We start from the raw sequence: 24,173 nt of genomic DNA on the forward strand, positions 1-24,173 counted from the left end.
ATAAACCTTTCTCTGCAGCATGTTGCTAACACTTATTTTAACCTCATGTAGCGTAGAGGAAAAAAATTCCAAGCATGAATGTTTTATGTCGATGCTTTCAACATGCCCTCCTTGCTGCTGCTGCTGCCACTCTTTGATTCTGTGTTTCTCTGTCCACGCTAGCAGCCGTCTAACATGTCTGTGTTATTTTGCAAGTGTTTGCTTACTTCGGTTTGTGTCGAGCTGTGTTTCACTGTCCATGCCGCCTTGCTGTTTGTGTCATCTCTGTTTGCCTGCAGAAGACAGTTCAGATGAAGAAAACAGCCCAGTGCTAAATAGGTTCACACGTAAGTTATACCTCTCAGCTTAACAGCAGCACACGAGCTGATGGGATGCTGTAAATTTCTGCATTTCATATACATGTAGTGATTTAATGTATCTGTTTATTTTCTCTAAGTTTGTCTGTTAGTTAAAGACAATAGTATAAAATTAGACAAAATGCAAGTATAGTCATTATACAGTGATTCTGGAAAGTATTCACAGTGCTTCACCTTTTCACATTTTGTTATGTTACAGCCTTATTCCAAAATGGATTCAATTCATTTTTTCCACAAAATTCTACACACAACTCCCCATAATGACAACATGAACTTTATTTTTTTTGAGAATTTTGCAAATTTATTAAAAATGAAAAACTAAGAAATCACAAGCATTCACAGCGTTTGCTCAATACTTTGTTGATGCACCTACAGAATGCAATTACAGCCTCAGATCTTTTTTAATATGATGCCACAAGCTTGGCACACCGATCTTTGGGCAGTTTTGCCCATTCCTCTTTGCAGCATCTCTCAAGCTCCTTCAGGTTGGATGGGAAGCGTCGGTGCACAGCCATATTCAGATTTCTCCAGAGATGTTCAATCAGATTCAAGTCTTTGCTCTGGCTGGGCCACTGACATTCACAGAGTTGTCCTGAAGCCACTCCTTTGATATCTTGGCTGTGTCCTTAGGGTCATTGTCCTGCTGAAAGATGAACCGTCGCCCCAGTCTGAGGTCAAGGGCTCTCTGGAGCAGGCTTTCATCCAGGATGTCACTGTACATTGCTGCATACATCTTTCCCTCTATCCTGACTAGTCTCCCAGTTCCTTCCGCACAAACATCCCTACAACATGATAATGCCACCACCATGCTTCACTGTAGGAATGGTGTTAGCCTGGTGATGAGCGGTGCCTGGTTTCTTCCAAACATGAAGCCTGGTATTCACGCCAAGAGTTCAGTCTTTGTCTCATCAAACCAGATAATTTTGTTTCTCATGGTCTGAGAGTATTTCAGGTGCCTTTTGGCAAACTCCAGGTGGGCTTCCATGTGCCTTTTAATAAGGAGTGGCTTCTTTCCGGCCACTCTAACATACGGGCATCATTGGGACCTTTTAAGCAGAAGAAATCTTTATGTACCCTTCCCAAGATTTATGCCTCAAGACAAGGTCTACAGACAATTCCTTTGATTTCATGCTTGGTTTGTGCTCTTTGGACATGCACTGTCAACTGTGGGACCTTTTTTTTTCACATTGTAATTATGGGGTGTTGTGTGTAGAATTTTGGGGGGAAAAACAAACTGAATCCATTGGGATAAAGCTGTAACATGGCAAAATGTTATGCGCTGTGAATATTTTCCAGATGGACTGTAAATGCTTTACATCTTTGCATTAGCCAAAAAACAATGGATTCTATTTTTTGTATCAAATTGCAAGGCACAAAAATACGTTGAGTGAATTAAAGCAGACCACTAGTTACAAGGACCCCTGACTTTCCTCTGACTATAGCACACTGCAAGACATCAATCACGAGTCTGCGGTGCAAGTGCAAATTAGAGTGTGTGAATGTGAATAACTCTTTGGCCATAAGAGTGATTGACAGTACTGCTGTACCTCTGAGGCTGGCTTAGGATTTGCCTATGCACGGTACATTCTCTCATCTTTAGCTGGAACTGATACGTAATTTACGATGTAACTTGATGACAGAATAAAATTATCTTTTGGCTTTTGTCTGCATTCAGCCAAAGCTAATTTCTAAATGAAACAATCTCCACTCTGAAGCGGTGCAGTTAGATTTGTTGAGTTTTACGTGGCAGGAAGATCCTTTGATTGTGTCTGTTTAGGGAGTCTGACGGTTAAGATTTTCCTTTTTCATGCCAAAAATTAAATTAAATGAACACAGATTTGACTTGGGTCTTCTAGATCTGACTAAAAGATTTGATTATAAAACAGGGCATTCAAAATTCTCTCAACTGCAGCTTAATCAAGCCGAGTTACAATCTAAATGTTTCAACTTTTGCTCAATTATTCATTAAGTTAACTTATAACTATGTAAAACCCTAAAAGCATTTATGTATGGAGCTCTGCCTACACACCAGACACATCACACAGTAATTTGCAGTCAGATGGATGCAGGAAAAATACCTTTTGTACTGTTAGTTTAAGAGTAAAAACAGACCTTGAGGCTAAAATTCTAATGGACCTACAGTGGCAATAATATTCACCCGTTTCTGCTTCTTTCCTGCTAAGATATAATGACATCAACATATAGAGTAGATGGTTAGTCTGAATAGTCTCAATAAATCTCCTGCAACATAAGATGTTCTGTCAAAACCCTGGGTAATCCAGTGCCTTTATGACCAACAAAGACCTACTGTGCAGTGGAGATAAAAATGAACTGCATACCAACATTAATTTCAGAATCATGGTAGAGAGTACTGTCTATTAACTGTCATCCTACAATCTGGTAAAGAACAGAAGAAAGAATGTCCTGACAGTGAGTAGGGGGACTTTGTTAAAGGGCTTGCCACGGCGTGTTGCCTGGCTTTGAATCACATTGCTTTGCCGTTTCACTGAGTTTCTCTGTGTTCTGTCCAGCTCATAAGGGCTTCCAGCGCTTCGAGGCTCTGGAGCAGAGTGATTTGATCAGTCCCAGCCAGGCCGGGGCAGGACTGGCTCCGCGCCAAAGGTTCCTCTTCATCAGCATCCTGGACAAAAAGGTGACTTGACGTATGGAAGCCTCCTTATTGTAAATATCCCTTAGGCCAAACAAAGAACATGAAAAGGTCCTTTTTGCACTGTGCTGTGGATACCTCTCTGACCGCTGAATTATAGCTTTGTCAATTGCACAAGTGCGTCCCACCTCACCGGTCTTTTGTCCATTTGATTGTTAGTTCACCACATTAAAACAGTCTTACTTACCTAAAGTGTTATACGACTGTAAACTGCTTATACTGATGTAAATTTGGGGAAAGCAGATGTTTACTCGATAGTCTGTAACTCACAAGTCAAATCTCTTAACAAGCAATTAACAGCCAAATGGTCCAATGTAGCAACATTGGTGCTTTTTACAAACACAAACTTTCAGTGGAAATTTAAGACTATCTTGTATTTTGTAGTGTATGTAGATCAGTTGTAAAGAATTAGCAATAAGGTACCTTCTCATAAATAGTGTCTTTAATACTCCTGTGCTTGCCTTACATTTTGCATTATTGCCATTATGGGAATGAAGTAGGGAATCACATAAAAATTAACCTAACTGATATAAATCAAAGTAAAAATGGAAAATAAAATAAAGTGCCATCTAACAGTGTAACCCTGATTTCCGTAGGTGACTCTCTACAGCTACAACTGGTCAGTGGACCTTGGCGCCTCTCTGAATCGCGAGCTGATCCGCCTTGTTAAATGGCAGAACGCGAGGGCTCACGTTGTGCACTGCCTGTTCAACCAGAAGATGGGCCTCTTCCATCACTACTGCTTCTCTGATGCACCCATCCACGAAATGGACTCCAAGCAGGTACATTTAATAATATTATATAGCTTAGTAAACACTCCAACTGAGAGAGAGACTAGGCTAATGTTAGAATAAGCCTGAGTGGAGGCTGGCATTAAACTTAAGATGTCCTTAAAGCACATCATAATGTAATATAACACGGTATTACCACACTGCATTGACTCACTGGGTAATAAATGTAAGTGTGAAAGTTAATTCTAGCTGAAGACTTCTAGTTGCGTATATGAAGTGACCATTGTGAGATCTTGTCTCTACTAAGATGTAATAATGCAGTTCAATTGTATTTATATAGCTTCAATAACAATACAAATTGTCTCAAGGCGCTTTAGAGCACCCATTCTAAAACCCCCAGAGCAAGCACGAAGACGACGGTGGCGAGGGAAGAACTCCCTTTTAACAGGAAGTAAGAAGAGAGCATAGTTGCTACAGTATCTGATGTTCTTCTCTATTGTTATGACATGGCAAGATGTTTATCACTCTGCCAATATGTCTACATACTATCAACCAATAGATCTAAGCTGTGCACTCTTACATCGTTTACATTTTAGTTGAACCATACTGAAATTAAAATTACTAACATCACTAACTCAGTGCTATATATGTCCAGCATCATAGAAAGAAATTGTTTAAATGTCATTTGGAGCCAGATGTGGTGGCAGTAAGTAACCGTGTCAAAAGCAGAAATGTGTTCCTCTGTATCAGCACTCCGTGTTTCCAATAATGACAAGGTGTCGTAGATCTCCCAGATGAGAGATAGGCCGGTGTGTCAGTTACCAGTCAGCTGTGTGTGTGTACCACATCGATATAGCTGTTAAACATTAAAGATAAGGCTTCTACCACTGTATCAGTTCTGCAAATTGCTGCTGTTTTCCAAAATCAACATTTGCTCCCTCACAGGATCCCTTTACAGACACACTGATACATAAAATCTAAAAAAGAAAAAAAAACAAAAAAACATCATAGTGCCTTCTGTTTCAGTCAGTACGTTTGCATATGGTGGGGAGCTGTTGAGGAGAATGGGGCTGCTAGATCAGGTGGAATCAGCCTGGCAGGGCAGCATCTGGACTTAACGCTGTCACAGAAGGTAGCATGTCCCGGGGCAGATTTTATACAGCTGTTGTATCCTGGGGAGGAATTTGATGATGTCTTTACCTGTTCCACTGCTGGCCTGTTGGAGACATGCGTTTAATAATGTTTATGAATTTCAGTAATGGTGTGTCGGCACTCGGTTACAGAGGCAGTATCTATTTAAGTATTTACAACCACAAATACGGCTTCAGGGTGCTCACTGATGTTATCAAAGGTCGTAGTGTTCCCCCGCTTCAATCCCTGTTTTTGTCTACAGGTACATGTGCGGGTGATTTTCACCCAACGTTAGTGTTTGTGTATTAAATCAGACGATCGTGATAACTTGCAACACAGTGCAAGTTGTTATGAGTAATGTTTTAACAAAAGAGTTGTCCAGCAGACACAGGCCATTTGCATTCATTTGAAGGGGCATCTGTGTCCACCTCATGAATGTTAATCGGATTTTCGCTGAGACTGTCACTATAGTTTCTTCCATATTACCTGCAGCTCCATCAAAGTTTGCCTTTTGTTTTCGAGTAGCTCAGCAAAACTGCTGGAACCCTGTATTAAGTATAGAGTTGAGGATCAATATGTAACTGATGGTCTCAGCAGCCCCGAACCAAAACAAGATTTCTCAGCAATGCAGCGAAGCATTTTTATTCTTCTCGATGACCCCCTTATGACCCCTCTGTATATGCTATTGTCTGCATGATATGTGGGTAATATAACCCCCCTCACATCAATGGCCTTGTTTTCCCATATGAAAGGCTTAACTACCTCCGATTTAGCCCTTCTGTTTCAATTTATCCTTTGGGATGATTCACGAGCGGCTGTGGCACGGAGAGGTCTGGACGGGGAGGTTTCCACGGTGCAGTGCCGCCTGTTGCAGAAGTGCAGAGCATTTTTAACATCCTGTCTATTTTCACAGTCCTACTCCTGCTTTCCTTCTTTCTCATATCATGAGTCAGCTGTCATATCAGCCTCACCGCTCACACTGGTGAGTAAGAGGACAGCGGAGCAGCGAGGCTCCAGCACTACAGCGACTGATTGATTTTGCAGTTTTCTTTTTTTTTTTATGGGGGGGGGTGCCAATATGTGACAGTATACTACAGCTGCTGAGTTGCAACAGCTCAAGAAAGCTGAGTGACAGCCTTCCATCAGAAACTGCTATTTAAATAACGGTCTTTTTTTCTGCATCGCCTTTGAAATTCATATTACTGCAGGTTTTCCTTATTTCAGGAAGTAATAGACTATTTCTAGCTATTTCTAGTCAGAAGAACACTGCAGCCTAACCAAAAATAGACCAAAAAACCATAGATAATTGTGAGGAAAACAAACACTTTTAGATGTGTAATCTGTGATATATTCTGTTATGCCTGATCTTGTTGAGTAGGAGTCACAATTTGTTGCAAACTACCTGTGCTTATGTGCTTCCTCTATGCACTGAGCACATATTGGAAAGAATATTTGGAGGGCCTCAGAAAGGGGCAATGGAAACACTGTGTGTCAGGTGGTTTGAAGTCACTTGACAACTAAACATTAACCTCGAATGTACCATATTAACTGATACGAACAGAGATACTTGGTGTCCACGCTGTTCAGGTATAGCCACACATACCTGCTGTTTTGCTTCATATATAGGCTGTAGTAAAACATGATGTATAATTAGTACATATTCCTAAATTCCTTATTTCTAGCCCCTATTTTACATACAGCATGCAGTGCAATTTATTTGAAGACACAGCAAAATGACACGCAGTGTTGTTCTGGTGTGAGAAGAACACACTGAAGTAGGGATTTATTAGAGACACATAAAGCAACAGAGAAAGGGCCCCGAATGCCCTTTTAGCCTTACCCCCATGGCCAATAACAAAACAAGCTGAAAGAATAGAAAGAACCAAACTTTTCCTTTTCCCTCCGATGGCCTCGCTCTTCATCACTGCATTACTAATGAGTGCGGACAGAAGGCAGAGTCAGAGCAGCAGAAAATTTGCCTGAACAGAGCTTCATCTGTCAGGGTCCTGATGAGAAGCAGAGGGAGTACCAGTGCACAGTTTGACTCTCCAGCCTGTGGGCATGGGGTAGCCAGCACTGCCACACTGGGGCATCTGAGCCTGGAGCTACTCTGCTGAACAAACTCCCCTTAAAGTTCCACTCAGCAAACACTGGGCACACAAAAGGCCTCTTTCCAATAATAATTATACTAAGCAAAATAATTCACAGTGTGGTGACTGGACCATATACATTGTGCATATCTGTTAAAGTTGACCATGAAAACCATTATGCTTTGATCACTATAGATTGAATGCATACATAATGTCAGTCCATTGCTTGTTTGCCAAATCAGTCACTGATTGTTTGCTTTGTTTTCCAGGATCCCAACCCATTCCTTGGTCCCTCCATGGAGCCGGATGCGTTGCTACGTAGTGCCGTTCCTCCTCTGCCCAGTAAAGAGCAGGGTAGGCTGGGCACCTCCGGCCGCAGTCTTGCTCCTCTCCACTTTCCGTCTGAGCTGCTTCCCTTCGACGAGGCTCTGAGGGACGTTTGCACCATCAGGCCGTTGATGGAGGGGGATGTCGTTGGCCGCCATGGTGGTCAGCTCTTGGAGATCAAAGCTGCTGAGCGGAGAGGTTAATAGTACCACTAATAATGACCGTATCACTTTTGTCCAGTGAGCTCATTAAATTTCCCACTGGATGGACAGAGAGTGGTAATGGCTTTTTGTTTTGTGCTGCCAGAACTGGAGAAACAGATGAAGATAGAGAACCTGTTTGTGACTTGGCAGCAGAGATCAGCACAATCCAACATGCCCATTTCGGTAAGTATACCAAGTCAAAGTTACGCTGCTTTGCTTTTCTGTTCAGTGTGATTTGGATCTGCAACCACACAGAAAGGATATTCAGTCTGCAACTGACATACTTCAAGGACTTATTAGTCCTTTATCTGAATGCAAATAAATTATGTAAGAACATACATCAATCAGCCACGACATTATGACCGCTGACAGGAGAACTGAATAACATAGACCATCTTGTGACAATTCAATGTTCTGCTGGGAAACTTATGGACCTGGCATTAATGTGGATGTTACTTAGACATGTACAGTCTTCAGTTTGCTATTTTAATTGTGTATGAATTGTTGTTTGTGATGTGCTATTTTTCCACCACATCTACTGGTACATATGAAGTTTCAAGAATCTGGGATCTGTAGTTGACAAAAATGGTACACAAATAATCTAACTTAGTTCAGAAAGGTTCAGTTCCAAAATGATTTTAGACAGTGGACACATTAAAGGCATCATCAAATAACAGATTGCATCTAACCACTGAGGAGTGTGAATAGAGTATTAAATTCCTGCTCTGTGAAAGTGGCCGGATCGCAAATATAACTAATTGGACTCGACAGAACCTGGGGGATGGTAGGTGGGGGGACAGTGTGTCTCATTGCTTTATGTCTTTGAGGAGCTACAATTACAGCTCACTCGTCGGGGGAAATCATTTTGTATTGCCTCCTTTCAAAGGGAAGAATATCCGGGTTAATTAAAAAGGTTCCAGTCTGATACAGTGACATCTCAAGAGAGGTTATGTGGTGGCATTCAATTTATGAATTTGGTATTCCACAAAACTATAACTCAAGCAAATCTGAGGAGGTCTTCACCCTGATCTGGGTCCACCAGGCCCCACAATCTTGTTCTCCGACTTTTAGTTTTTTGGTGGATTTTTATGCCACTGACTGAGTTAAATTAACTTCAGATTTGGATGTGAACTTTACTTACTTACAAATCTTGGTCTGTGACAAGCTACAAAACAGAAATCTGTAGACTTTATTTGTGACTGTGAATAGTAATGACAACGTGGAAAAAGTTTTGTTTGAGATTTTTGCAAATTTATTAAAAATAAAAAACTAAGAAATCACATATACATAAGTATTCACAGCCTTTGCTCAGTACTTTGTTGATGCACCTTTGACAGCAATTACAGCCTCAAGTCTTTTTGAATATGTGCCACAAGCTTGGCACTATCTTTGGGCAGTTTTGCCCATTCCTCTTTGCAGCACCTCTAAAGGTCCTTCAAGTTGGATGGGAAGCATCAGTGCACAGCCATTTTCAGATCTCTCCAGAGATGTTCAATCAGATTTAAGTCTTGGCTCTGGCTGGGCCACTCAAGGACATTCACAGAGTTGTCCTGAAGCCACTCCTTTGATATCTTGGCTGTGTGCTTAGGATTGTTGTCCTGCTGAAAGATGCTGGAGCAGATTTTCATTGAGGATATCTCTGTACATTGCTGCATTCATCTTTCCCTCTATCCTGACTAGTCTCCCAGTTCCTGCCGCTGAAAAACGTCCCCACAACATGTTGCTGCCACCACCATGCTTCACTGTAGGGATGGTATTGGCCTGGTGATGAGTGGTGCCTGGTTTCCTCCAAACATGAAGCCTGGTATTCAAACCAGATCATTTTGTTTCTCATTGTCTGAGAGTCCTTCGGGTGCCTTTTGGCAAACACCAGGCGGGGTGCCATGTGCCTTTTACTAAGGAGTGGCTTCCGTCTGGCCACTCTACCATACAGGCCTAATTGGTGGATTGCTGCAGAGATGGTTGTCCTTCTGGTAGGTTCTCCTCTCTTCACAGAGGAATGCTGGAGTTCTGACAGATTGACCATCAGGTTCTTGGTCATCTCCCTGACTAGGGCCCTTCTCCCCCGATCGCTCAGTTTAGACTGCCAGCCAGCTCTAGGAAGAGTCCTGGTGGTTCCGAACTTCTTCTATTTATGGATGACGGAGGCCACTGTGCTCACTGGGACCTTTGGGACTTCATTTACCACAGGTGGACTCCAATTAAACTGTAGAAACATCTCAAGGATTATCAGTGCAAACAGGATGCATCTGAACTCAATTTTGAGCTTCATGGCAAAGGCTGAGAATACGTGTGATGTGTATGTGATTTTTTAAGTTTTTTGTTTATAATAAATATATAATATTTTTTCATGTTGCCATTATGGGGTGTTGTGTGTAGAATTTTGGGGAAATATTAATTGAATCTATTTTGGGATAAAGCTGTAACATAACAAAATGTGGAAAAAAGTGAAGCGTTGTGAATACTTTCCATATGCACTGTACATGGTCTTATGTACCACAGTCATTCCACCATTTACCATCTTACCTTGTGGTAATAATAACAGTGAGTGTCTCTTCAGGGTACAGATTTGGAGACTTTGAAGCAGTCATCCAGGCTGGTCCATTACTGCGCCACCCCTCTTCTCTTTGACCCAGTCTTCCGCAAGCAGATCCAAGAAGAACAGATTATTCCGCCTCCTGTGAAGGTATAGATTTTATGATTCATTGATTCAGGACTTAAGAGCATACATACCCATAAGTCCCAAGAAAACTTTTCTGAATTCTGACCCTGCGTTGATTTTTCAGTGATTGCTTGTTACATGATAAATACATTGGGCTCCAAAAAAAAAAAGTTCGCTCTGGCCAGATAATCATTCTGGCAGTCTATGAAGACTTACTGCAAATGCGCACAAACTATCATTTGTTGTTTTTTGTTTGTGTTTTTGTTGTTTTTATTCTATTACATAGTATTAAAGTACAATTTCTGTGCAGCCTACTCTGTAACATTACTTTTTTCCCCATCTCTAGCTCTAACCCATGTTATCACCATCTTGCTGCAACAAATGCCTTTTTTTTTTATCCGTTTACTTATAAAGTACATTCATTTACTTAAACAATGCTTCAATGAGATTAGGTTTGTGCCTTAGGCTTTAGGAATGTGCACTGTTCTGTAAGTTTTCACCAAAATTGTGATTTATGTGTGTGTGTGTGTGTGCCAGAAACGCCACCGCTCCAGTGACTCCACCGCTTCGGGTCGGGACCGGAGCTACAGCACTGACTCGGCTGACATGCTGCCTAGCCGACTGAAGGAAGAACCCTGGTTGCTTGAGATTTCTAGCACCTTCCTTCAGCAGTACGTCCAGTACCTGCAGAGCATGGGCTTCATTCTGGTCCAGGTCCGGCCTCAGTCTCCAGCTCGCAGGTCTGTATCTGCAAGACTAGTTTATTTGCCTGTTGCTGAAGGTCTTTGTAGGTGTTTTTACTGTGGCTTGCACGTGTTATTTATGAGTGTCAGGACATAGGTGATGACAGCAGGTAAAATAAATACACTTTATGTTATTTTTAAGCACCGTTACATTGTTTATATTTTATTTTATTTTATTTTAATCAAATTAAGCTTCACAAGCAGTCACTCAATTTCTGCCTGTCTCCTAGACTCCTAGTCTCATGTCGTATTCAGTTGTGTGCAGTATTTATCCATTTGTCATCATGTGCGTTTTGATGCTCCTCTGACCTCTGACCTTCCACCAATTTCAGCCCCATGTCCGATGTAACCAGAGCAGATGCAGGGCAGATGCCTGTCTTGCCTTCATGTCACTTTCTAGGCTCAGACTCTGTGACTCACTTCAAATTGTGTCTTATGGGTTGGTCACATCCTGCAGGTGGTCCACCAGCCCTTACTGACCTCTCCACCCCATCCCCCCCATTTCCTTTAGCACTGCCCGGGCTCGTGCTGCCATGCTGAGTTCCATGTCATCGGAAGGCAGGATGTCGTTTTCTTATGTAAAGCAGAAAAGCGAGGACAGCCCTAAGGTTAGAGTTCCCAACACGCACAAACACACACTCAGGGATCGAGCCAGGCCTTGCGTTTGTAATAATGGCCCCAATGAATTGCTAATGTCTCAGTAAATCTAAGCACATGTTTCTAGCCCTACCCACAGTTTCTTAATATTTCTTTTAGAAGCTAGGATTAGAAAAACAGCAGCAAGTGTTGAATGAAACAACTTGCATGCGCTCTCTAAATCTGATCCGACTGAAGGGCTGTCACAAGTGCATGATCTAAGTTGTGGTGAGGCTGACTAAAAGCAGAGTTATGAGTCAAAGTCAAATAAAACTGGGCAGCAGAGATCAAGTGAAGACTTTCCAAGCCGTGACCGCATCCGTTGGAAACTGGTACATTTTCTTTTTTTATATATATTTTCTGTATTTTTCCCCGTAAACCATGCCTGCGCTTCTAAAGACAATGTCACTGGTAGAATGTGTGTGAGGTTATGAGAATGGGAAAAGACTGCTGTGCTCAGTCCGCTGCAGGGTAATCACAAAACACAGTGTTTTTTTTGTCTGGTAGTTGTAACCTTTTCATTGCTGCTAACATCAGTGAAATGTGGCTTGAACTCGAAGTTCTTCGGCCTTTGTGGCACATTGATAACTACTCACAAGTTTGTTAATCCTCACAGTACAATCTGTTTAGCCTAGTATGTTTCGTACTGGACTGCTGAAGTTACGATTTTATAATCACCTAATCCAACACAGCAACCACCTAGTGTTTTGATTTATGCTCAATTTGTGGTTGTTAATGCTAAAAGTGACGTCTTCATCCCTTTTTACGTGAGGCATGAAGGCTCTGCAAGCTAAGTCTAGTTACTCTAAGACACTCTCAGTCTTCCTTACCTGCCCAGCATTCAGTTCATAACAGCAACAAAACAAACAGTGACAAGTTGCAGGACAAGCGAGTGATGGTGATTTCAGTATTTTTATTTACAGTCTGTTGATATTATTTTATGTATTATGTTTGTATGCTCGCTTTGCTGTGGTAAACCCTACAGTCTCAGTTCTAAAAGCAATATTTGCTTAGTTATAATAATTATTATTATATTTTCTTTATAGTTACTTGAATTTAATTTAGCACAGTAATAAAAAAAATACCTATTCCTACCCACTTACATGATTTGATTACTCTTGAAGTGACTAAAAATCTCCTGTATCCACCTTTAAACACACATTTTACACAAACTACGATTGTAAGATTGTGCTTTACTTTGCAGACTACAGCATCTGGCACTACTGCATATCACCTCCAGAGGGCACTGCCAGGAGGGATTGTGTTGATGGAACTGGCTTTTCAGGTGAGATGAGAATCATGAAGGGCACGGGCAATAATCACTCATCACAATGGCATCAGTCTGTTGGTCATTTTTTTAAATTTAGATTCTGGAGCCTTCCATCAGATACCTATTTTATCAGTGCTTAACAGTGCAATGTGAAGATTAGCTTTCAAACGTCCCGGAAGAGATAAGTAGTTTAAATAATGCACGTGTGGCACCACTGGTTGGGTAGTTGCTCCAGGCACCTCAGCCATGGGCACAATGGGGATCAAACCAGTGACCTTACAGTCCCAAAGCTGCTTCTCTAACCACCCGTCTGTACCCCCTGCATGTTCTAGTCAAGGTTCATGTTGATTCATAGTTCATTCATGGTTCATTCATGGTTCATTCATGGTTCATTCATGTTTGGTTCATGACATGGGTGAAAATGAAGGCTGAATGTCACTAGTTTGTTGGAGCTCCATTACCTTTCAGCCTGTAAGAAATCCATGCAACAGCTGGAGACTGCTGTAGACCCACTGTTATCATAAAAGCTGGCTACAACTCACCACACTTCGCTTGCATATTTCATAAGACCTCCCTTCTTTATACTTAGAATACTCCCATGCATATTAAGATTATACCACAGTCAGAACTTGCACTGCATTATTCCAAACAGATAATCTAGTGGTGTAACTTGTTCACATTTGATAAAGCCATAGAAGACAGCAGGTTTGACCCTTATGCATAGTGTGACATTCTTGGACATTCTGTTCTTATTATTTAAAGTGTCCTGCTGTCTGATCATCCCCCAGGGATTACTTTGTCAACTAATCAGCCACACAGTAATAATGTTTTTGTATTTATTTATTTTTTTTTAATTAAATTATTTAATTTCGACCTTGTGCGCTCTTCTTTTGCCAGGGGTGTTATTTCTGTGTGAAGCAGTACGCACTTGAGTGTTCCCGCATTCCCATGGGCCAGACAGTCAACTCCCAGGTAAATGCTTCACAGTAATCTGCTATATTTGTTTGGATACACCACTAACCTGTTCTAACTCTTTGTGGTTGTAGTTTTCTAGAGCCTGAAGGCATGAGTAAGAAACCAAGTGAAACAAATGAATTTTTTAAATGTCTCAGATTTAGTGTGTGCTTCATGTGTGCTGGTCCACTAAGGTCTGGAGATCACACAGGGTTTTCTACAGATTCTTAAGGATGTCCCCTGGGTCTGTTGGAATTTTGGGGCAATTGGTTTCATGGGTCAGTAAAATTGAAAATGTGTCTGTTTTCACACATGAGAAAGTTTGTTTTGTTTTTTTGTTTTTATCGCCACAGATGACAAAAAAATTTAACATTATCATCTGTTTCAGATTAAAAACAACAACAAAAAAGTAACTTTAGAATGATTTTCTTGGCAAACCCTTGTTTTTCACTGTATGTCATAAACACAGGAGAGAAAACTATTGAGATCAGACTTAGAAAATGGATCACCAGAAGGTTTTCGTTACTTGCTTCCTTACTGTAATCTTTTCCTGTGAAGTGGAGTTATTTCCACCTACATGCACATCAACTTTCTATAGGGGGATAACACTGATTAAAACCTTTGGCTTCCTTTGTTTCTTTGGGAATCCATGGTATAAAAATGTTTTTTAGAAACCTATCATTAGTGCCTCAGATACTGCAACAATTTTAGTTTTAAGATGTGATCACAATTTGCTGACAGTGAGTTCAGACAAAAAAGGCTGAGGTGAAACATCATTTAACGTTCACAGTTTCCTGCAGAGTATTGTTGCCAAGCCATTTGGGAAATCTATTTATCGAAGTAAATGCCTCCGTTTTGCTGCCAAGTGGCCGATGCTGAAGTTTAGTGTAATTCTGTTTTTGCTGCCGGTGCTACTGTCGGATGTGGATGTTGTGGGGTGTTTTTTGCTGGCTGTCCTTGCTGTCTTTGGTGCATGATAGTTATTGCTCTCATATGTTTTAAAAGATGATCAGTCAGTCCATACAGGTAATAGTCACTGTATATATAATGTTGGTCTATCTGTCCATGAATCTTGTGCAATTGCTTCGGTTTTGTTTTCTGTTCATCATTTGTGAGCAGGTTTTTATTTGTAGAAATTCAGTTATCAAAGTATAAAGCATGCGGTATACCTGTCCAACTAAACCTGAATAATTCAGTTTCTATTTCTGCAATGCCACACTTAAACAAATAAACTCAAGTCGGGACTTCAGGGATTCACGCGATACATTTAATATGGTAAAACTAAGCAAGCAATGGTTCAAACATTAGCTGGCAGGTAGAGTAGAAAGGGATTACTGACCTGCTGCATGTATGCACAGATTTAAAATGCCCAGATTACTATAGAGCATGAAAATTCATTGTTTGCATAGCTGCGTTATCCCATCCCATGCTGTTTATAACATTATCACACCATGTCTTTTGGATAAACACACAGTGCACATAGCAGCTCACCAATTCAACTGGGCTGACACAAGATGACCCACCATGCGGGATGAAAGCAGATTTCCTCATGTCAAGCATATTCCTCTCTTGAGCTTTTGTTAGTCACAGAAAACCACCCTTCACAAGGACGTAATGTTGGAAATGGAAGCAACATTTTCATTGCTTTTGTGGCTGTCTCAAGATATTCAGCAGATATATCATGGAGGCTTTTCAGCCGGTTGACTTTCTTCCACACTGACATGGACTTTCCCGGGATATATTTGCAAATGGGTCAAAGATAATTTCTGTTGCATTTGTTCGGTCATTTGCGGTGTGGTGTAATGGTCAGATGTTCCTGTGTTTCAAATGCATAGTCACCAGCTTTCTCCCAAAGTAAAGACTAATGTTGGGAATATTATCAGATTTGCTCCTATCCACTCATCCCCACACTTACAGTTGGCACTTGAATCCAGACACACTTTCTGCCAGCTTGAAAACAGTTGTCTTTCACCGCTTAAGTGACAAACCGAGTTCACTGAGCAGGTTTTACTGTTCAATTCTTGTAATGTTCTTGTTGTGGTTTAAAAAAAAAAAGCTTTAGTGGCTTAAAAATTCTGGCCAGTAGGCTTACTGTATTCGGGAGTGCTTACAAAAGGAAACGTACAGACCACCCAACTGGAGTGGAAAAATACACTATTGAGGATATTAGACATATTTATACAAGCAAATATTGGAACCTGTTTTAAACAGTGCCTACAAGTGACCAGGCACCTCCACCCCGTAGCAATGACGCCACAGGACACCCTCAGTAGGCCCATGTCCATTCTCTGATGATTCACAACTGTTTTGGAGGCACAAGGGAGACCTACACAATATTAGGAAGGTGGTCATAATGTTGTGGCTGATTGGTGTATGGTGCTGAAATTAATAATTGAAGCACTAACTACAAGCGCCCCAGTCCCTGAGACACTGAACCATTCTTCACAGTTGGTGTGACGTTTTTCTTCTGCATCAAACATATCTACCATGTGTTCTTGATTGTTTTGTCCAGGCGATGTTATTCCCAAAGGCCCGGTCCTTTCCTCAGCAGAGTCATTTTAAATCTGTGCCACTTTTAGAGGATTTTCCTTACAGTGGCAGGATTTAGTTGCCAGGCTCACAGCCATCCGCAAGCCTTTTCCTGAAGACCTTAGCGAGCTCTTTAGATCTTGGCATAATGACACCACACGCGTTAATAACTAAGAGGGCAGCAGACCCTCGATGTCAGGGGTTTAAATGGACAAATATATATATAAAAATTCTCAAATTGATTGAGAATGCCAACAACTTCATCTGTTCGCATTGTTTCAGAGAGGATCAAGTGTTTTCTTATCTAATATTGAAAACAAGCTTCATGGCATGTATTTAACTGCTTATTTATTTTGACTGTATTATAGTAGCTGGATGTCATTTGCTCAAGATTTAATGAAGTCTGAGTCAGAGTGGACAGTTGTCTGTGTTTGGCACTGCTCTTTGGTGCATTTCAGCATTTCTCTAACCAGAAGCTGCAGATTTCTCAACATATGTGTCCTATTGCTTTTAGATATCGCAGGGGATTAAACAAACTTATGTAGAAGCTTATCTTCATTGCTGGTTTGGGTCTTTTAATGGTGTTAAGCGACAATACAAAAGACTGAGTATTGCCAGCCTTATCCTTGTAATGTCCTTGCTCACTTCCTGCCAAGTGCATTATAAAACACTTATTCTAAAAAAGGCCTGCCAACCACAGGGTCATTGGTTTCCAGCTTATCCTCCCACGTCTTCAAAACCCCACTTTCTGGTGAACAACAAAAAGAAAAAAGCTTACATGAAAGGCAAGCAATATACATCGTACTGTATCTGTCCAAACCATAAGTGTTTATAATGAGTGTATATAAATATGGACAAAGTCTCGCCACTTCCTCTCATTGGCCAAACTGAGTAGTCTGCGCAGTGCGGTCCAAGAGTGGAGCCACGCGGTGCCACGATATCGATAACCCACCTGCACTTCCAGATTCACTCGGCTTTTCATTTAATTAATACTGCGCTCTGCTCTACCTCCACCAGTTTCAAGGAAATGTTGGTTTATACACTGTAGTGATTTTTTAAATTTCTTTTTGACAAAAGTATACTTTCATGGTCCCACCGGACCACTTTACGGAGCAGTTTCTAACTAAAACAAAACCTATCCAAAATTACACTTGAACATGCAGCAACATTATATTAACTACCTAAAATGACAGAAACCATCCTTGAAAAAGATTATTTGACCTGTATTTTAGTGTTTTAGTTTGGCCCTCGTCCCATCCACTAACATGGAGGGGGTGGAGCTTATGACCTATACTGCAACTAGTCACCAGGGGGAGCTCTACTTGCTTTGGCTTCACTTTTGAGAAGCAGTTCCGCCATCTTTATACAGTCTATGGTCCAAACGAGTTAAATTATGAATACACGTATTGCAGTTAATTTTGATCTTTACCAACATCGTTGTCTTGGTTGAACAGCTCTTGTCAAATCCAGTAAGAATCTGTGATTGCAGCTGATTCTAAACATATTTCCCAGAGCTTTTTTCTCACATCCGTCAAGCTTCTGGTGTTTGACTAGTCTAGGTGCCTTTCCTTGTCTGTTCTTTCACTCATCTCCTCAGATTGTAGTGAAAATTTCCAAAACCTGGTAAACATGCAAAATTGCTGTAATACCATTGATGTTGTTTAGTTAACAACTTGTTATGTTATGGCTTGTTATGTATTCAAATACTACATAATACCAGTACCTGAAAATGCATTCATTTAAAAGCACATTTAAAAAAAAATATTTTAGTTATTGACTTTCAGATATACATTTAATCAATATTTGTTTTGGCCTTAGGTTTCTGTCCATTCTAGATATATTTGTTTTTTTGAGTTCAGACCCTTTCAAAATGTAACTGCCTCTGAGGATGAAATCCTGATGCTGTCCAACAGAGGTTGTTCATCTGGAAAGAAAATAACTTTGCTTCAGCACTAATTCACTATCCAGCGTGTTATTCACACTGTGTCACTTTTCAGACTTCATTGGGTTCTCCAGTGCACTCAGTTTCATGCCGTGCATTCCAAGAGACGAATTACTCTAACAAAAAAGAAGCAACGTACAACAGACACACATGCAAAGCTGACTGCTCCCGAAGCGAATGTGGAGCTTATTAAATTATATTATTAGATTTTTATCAAATGCACACTTGCGAGCAATGTGCATAATTGTTAATAGATGTTAATTATTGTGTGCTGGTGTGCATGTCTAACACGTTATTAGCTTTTTCTAATTAGCTAAATGATATTGCATCTTCTTAATGTTTCAGATATTGTGTTTTGAACAGTTTTCTAGTATTTAGTCGCAAGGGAAAAAGGTCCAAACATAGGCTTTTATCCTGATATGAGACACTGTCACTTGCATTAGTGAAGTAAAAATGAAAAATCTTACAGATCAAGTTCAGCATTGAGGACATTTTCCCTAGAATTAGTCTGCAGCAAGTTGTCTTGACAGTGTTGAGAATAGAGAGCTCAGGTGTACAATCTGTCTGAACTAAATACTAAGAAGAAACTCCCACAGCTGGTTTTGAAATAGTTGAAGTTGAGCAGAACTTGATGGTTGTGTTTTGGTCATGGTTCAGTCCGCATCAGTGGTTGGTAAGCCAGCTGGTCGGTTTTCAGTTGGACTGGGCCTCTAAATGTGTTTTGCCTGGGATCTTGGCACAAGAGATTGTACCATCTTATCCTGTGTATTAATGAATGCTTGAAACACGGCCCATATTGAAATCTAAATGACATTTCACCAAACTCATTCTGATAAGAGTCTGGCTACTTCAGGCTATAACTGTGTTGAGTATAAGCAGTGTGCTTGCCAGCTGCAGTAGTTCCTTACTTTATTAACAGAATATTAATATTATTATATTACAGTTTATGATGATAACATTTTTTTTCTCTCAAAGACATCAAGAATGGACATGCTAAATACATAGATAGCTCTACTGACTGCTCTCTAACTTCCAACTCTCCTTAGACTACTGTATTCTCATAGTCAATGATGGTCTTGTATTTATATAGTGCTTTTCTACCAACAGTCACAGTGCCACTCATTCACACAACTGTCACACATACCAAGCACTGGGAGAAACTCAGGGTTCATTGTCTTGCTCAGGGACACTTCGACATGTGACCCATGTGTCGGAGATTGAACCGCTAACCCGCTGATTCGTGGAAAACCTGCTCTACCTACCGAATTTATGCAAGTTCAGACCTTTCCGGCGTACCTATGATCATGCACCAAATCCCTTTGGTTCATTTCCTGCTCTCCTGTTAGTGACTGATCCATTTTCTGATTCAGGGGGCTAGCAAGTGCTTTGATGTGACAAAAGCAGAAAAAAAAAAATCTTTTGAAAGATATCAAGGATGCCATGGTGTTTGTTTCACTCCGGGCTCTATTGTCAAGGTGTCAACGAAGTGGTGTAAGAGGTCGACTGTCATAAAAGAGTTGATGGTTCTATGCACAGTGAGATGGCAGAAGGGTTTAAGTGGTGAGAAAGGAAGAAAGGGTGCATTTGTCACAGCTATTGCACGCCAACAATGTCCATAAACAGCCTGAACATTGCTCGAAACTGACTACAGCTAAATAAACAACAGGTCTCTCGTACAAATTGAATATTCCTCCCGAAACGCAGAGACGCACGAGCGAGAGGAGGATTTGTAATTGCAGCTGGTATTGTTTGCAAGTGAGAGCACACTGAAGTGGCTGTTTTAATTGGATGCTAAAATAGTTTCCTTGTCTTTGCGAGCCACACTCCACACTATCGACGCTCTGGTGTGGCATGAGGAACAATATGGATGAGTTCAGTTATTAATGTAAATTAACAGACATACAAAACAACTGGGAATATCATTCACGTATAACTGTTACATGGACAGTTCGACGTGTGAAGAAAGGAAAGACACGGATAAAAGTGATGAGTAATGCATTCATTAGCTATAGGCTGTCAGTGTAAAATTGATTTATAATGAAATACCTAAAGGAAGTGAGTTTTTTTTTTAAATTTATTCTTTTTAATTTAGCTTACCACGGCACAAAAGAAAGCTAATGGGCTCCTGCTGTGACAATGCACTGGTAAATAATGACAAAAAAGGCAATGTTAGGCATAGCGGGTGGCTCCGCTTACCCAACCAACCAATAAACCCAGTTAACGCAATAGGAATTATGTGTATGTATATATGCGAGTTGGTGTTTTACAATGATTTACCATCAATCTGATCATGTTTGCTTTGAGACATATTATCCACAAGTGGTCCACTTGTGAACTCCTCGCTAAGTCAAATAGTAGGTGTGAGCCCTAATCTACAACAAGCATTGGAAATGTGGGCTCGGGTCTCATACAGTAAGGGTCTACATATCAAATGTGTGTATATAATGTGAATATTATGAGGGTAGTATGAAAAAAGGGTCCAAGAAGCCATGTTCTTATTTACTCTTGTAGTATATCTTCAGTCCTCCTTTCCCATCCGTCTGTGTGTCTCTGTGTCTGTCTAGTCCCACCTCATGTCATCTCTCCATCAGGGCAGCCTCCTCACCAAACCTCGCAAGCCGTTTCCAGATGCCACCCCCGTATCTGATTGTGCGGTATGTCCCAGCCATTCTCAAGGGAGGGGTGTCTCACTACAATCAGGCTTCACCCCTCCTCGCCACTCTGCTTGCTGCCATCAGTCCTGGTCTCTTCCTTTCCAAATCTACATGTCTGTCTTTTTTTGTTTTTTGTCCCTTTGGGAATGAATGAGATTCACTGTTAAATTGAAGTATGCTTTCGTAACCTCTGGGAGCTACAGTTGCCGCAACAACCGACTTGGCTGTAAAGTAAGTAGAAGGTTTGTGTTGGATGTAGGGTCTCAAAGAGTGGGAGGAGTCGGGCATTTATATCTTTTCTTTTTTTCAGTTTTAGGCCTGCATCTGCCCCCTCTATGTTTTCCTTTTCCTTCCTGACTGTCAACAGGCTGTCGTCTCCGTGCTTGTTGGTTTGGGTGCTATGGGTGTCTCTGCTTAGTGTCCCTCTGCCCTTTCTCTGACAATCTTACCAAAATTTTCTCTTGCCTCTTTAGTAGCAGAGGGAGCAGGCCTACTTCCACTATGAGCCCGAGTTTACCTTAAGGTTTAAAGGGTCATTCATTAACATGGGATTGAAAACTACTACTGCTGCTGCTCTGCTCGCTATAGGCGGGAAAGAAAATGAGTTGCAGTGTGGTTGTAGCCACAATCTGTCATTAAATAAAGTACAGTGGCTAATTTTTAGACCTAATACTGTTCATTTTCTGAATGCATGCAGCGTGTAAAAACGTACATCTTGGCACATGCGGTTTTCAAACATTCCACATGTGATGATGCAGCCACTTGTAATTCCAAGCAATCTGTAAAATGTAAGACATTTCACGTGTGCATAGGAAAAAATGTTTGGTATATGACATTTATGGAAAATTATAGTCTTGTTCCTGGTCTTTTCACAGTCTACTTTATGAACATAGAACCAGGCATGAACAGAAATACAAAGTATAACCATGTGAAGCAGCAATGGATAATTTTTCAGATCGCTGTACTATCCATTTGTCTGTATAATACTGAAAAAAAAAATATTGCTTTCCATCAAAGTTGCATTGTACACAAACGTCTGCAAAATACATATAATAAATCTGTCTTTCTAGAACAGAAAAGGCAGCCTCAAAGTGAGATATCAATGGATGTCACCATTTTTTTTAAGCTTTCCTATTGTGACTCTCCTTGTCGTTTTTTCAATCAACTTGCTTTGTATATTCTTTTCCTCTTGTATGACCTCAGTGATTACAGCTTTTCCCTCCATTGTAGCCGCTGTCATTAATTTCGCTTCCACTGAGTGCGGCTGACAGGAGACAACTTGCAGCCCCGCGACTCAGACTAGCAATTTGTTCTCGTCAGAGTTACAGGGTGTTTAATTAGCGGGAACATCTGGGATTATAGTTCAGGAAATAATAAATGTTAGCTCGACAGTCAAGAGGGCACGCACAGGAAATGTGCTACCTTTAACGCTAAAGAGAACTTTGCTGTCCCGGTGGTTTCCTGGCTTCATGCATAGCAGGCTAACACTTAATTCGTCTACCAGGCTGCAGGAACACCACCGGGGAGACAAAAAGTTAATGTTCATCATTTCATTACTCTGTGCCAAAGGAATATTCATCCTCATTCATATCTCTGTGCTGAGGGCAGTGATGAAATTCTCCTGCCCTTTTGATAGTTTCTGGCTAGGTGTTGAGGCAGGAAAAGGTGTAGAATGGTTACAGACACTGACTCGGAGATGAAAGTTTTCTACAGCTAAAGAAAAGAGTCATCTCTTTGCAGTGTTTTCCTGCCTCTTTATCTTTGTGTATGTTCCAGGCAAATGGTTCAGATGAAAGTAGATGCAGGAGTAGCAGGTAAACTCATATTGTGCTGTAATTAACTGCACACCCCAGCTTCTCACTGCAGCCATTTGCATTTGCAATTACTGCCTGTTTTTTTTGCCAGGCCCCTTTTGATGTTGGATTTAATTAAATAAGATACTATTATGAGTCAGATTAATATCAAAGGTGCTTACAAAAGGCTCTCACCAAGCAGCAAAGGGGTTCATAGAGCAGGGCCTTAAGGTTCACTGCACAGAGCAGTCGATGCTGGGAGCAGCTGAAATGGCAGGGCCTTTCCCTTCAAATGCAAAGCAGGTTTGCTAATGGATGATTACATAGATAGACATTCATAGTAATCGGTGTCTGCCAGATTCTATTTGATCAGTTTTCCTTGACACTGGAGGTAACGTACACCTTGGTGTGACTGCCGGTACTGACTGTGTCCACTCCTCTGTTGTAGCTCTCCATGCTCTTCACTGAGGAGTGTGACAAAGTCCGGGACCTGATGCACGTTCACTCCTTCAGCTACGACTTCCACCTGCGTGTTGTTCACCAGTACTTGGTTGGCTGTCACATGACGCTACGCCAAGGCTACCAGCTCACCGACTTCCTGGACGACTTCATCTCCCATCATCCGGACATTCCCAAGTTTGGGCGCAATCATGTCTTTCAAGGTGAGTTTGGTGTAAATTGATTTTGTTTTACCAAGCTACCAAGCTGAGAACTAATTAATATTAGTATGAGCCAGCTTCCCTAAATTAGTGCCTCATGTCAGGTATCCACCAAGTAAGGTAACGGAGCAAGTGGGTGCAGATTAGTTCATCTGAGATTTTCAAACTGAAAATTAGAATGTTATACATACACCAATCAGCCACAACATTAAAACCACTGACAGGAGAATAACATTGACCATCTTGTGAAAATGCAACATTCTGCTGGAAAAATTTTGGACCTGGCATTGGTGCGGATGTTACTTAGCTATGTACCACCCACCTAGACCAGACCAGGCACCCCCACCCCATAGCAATGACACTCCTTGATGGCAGCAACCATCCCCAGCAGGATGCAGCCTGACACAGACACACACACAAAAACAGTTTAGGAACAACTCAAAAAAACATGAGAAACGTGTTGACCTGGCCTCCGAATACACTAGATCCCAAACTGACCAGGTATCTGTGGCATACACTGGAACAAACCTAATCCACAGAGGCCCCTCCCCTCAACCCACAGGACCCAAAGACCCCCACTAACAACATTGTGTTACCAGACACCACAGGACACCCTCAGAAGGCCCATGTCAATTCTCTGATGAGTCACAAATGTTTTGGAGGCACAAGGGAGACCTACACAATATTAGGTGGTCATAATCAGTGTTGGCTATAGTTACTTTGGAAAGTAGTTAATTAGGTTACAACGTTACCATCAATTAAAAGTAATCTGTTACGTTACAGCGTTACCTATGAATAAAAGTAACGCGTTAGAGTACTCATGCG

At 41.1% G+C, this 24,173-nt stretch overlaps 1 protein-coding gene across 5 annotated transcripts in view; it reads left to right on the plus strand.

Annotated features, from left to right (window-relative positions):
• Positions 1–24,173, plus strand: part of szt2 (SZT2 subunit of KICSTOR complex) — a gene marked incomplete at its 3' end in the record, with an annotated part of 80,603 nt that overhangs the window by 51,705 nt on the left and 4,725 nt on the right. For 2 of the 5 annotated variants that reach the window (XM_084548702.1, XM_084548699.1), the window contains 11 exons: positions 2,888–3,009; positions 3,621–3,806; positions 7,246–7,501; positions 7,610–7,689; positions 10,067–10,192; positions 10,706–10,908; positions 11,423–11,519; positions 12,752–12,832; positions 13,715–13,789; positions 20,807–20,896; positions 23,138–23,351. In XM_084548702.1, coding sequence (XP_084404828.1) covers positions 2,888–3,009; positions 3,621–3,806; positions 7,246–7,501; positions 7,610–7,689; positions 10,067–10,192; positions 10,706–10,908; positions 11,423–11,519; positions 12,752–12,832; positions 13,715–13,789; positions 20,807–20,896; positions 23,138–23,351 — 1,530 coding nt within the window. Of the gene's footprint in view, positions 1–2,887; positions 3,010–3,620; positions 3,807–7,245; positions 7,502–7,609; positions 7,690–10,066; positions 10,193–10,705; positions 10,909–11,422; positions 11,520–12,751; positions 12,833–13,714; positions 13,790–20,806; positions 20,897–23,137; positions 23,352–24,173 lie in introns of those variants that run through there. The other 3 variants (XM_084548698.1, XM_084548701.1, XM_084548700.1) reach the window with 3 other exon arrangements.

Source organism: Chelon labrosus (genome assembly GCF_963514085.1).
Source record: "Chelon labrosus genome assembly, chromosome: 7".
Lineage (NCBI taxonomy): Eukaryota > Metazoa > Chordata > Actinopteri > Mugiliformes > Mugilidae > Chelon > Chelon labrosus.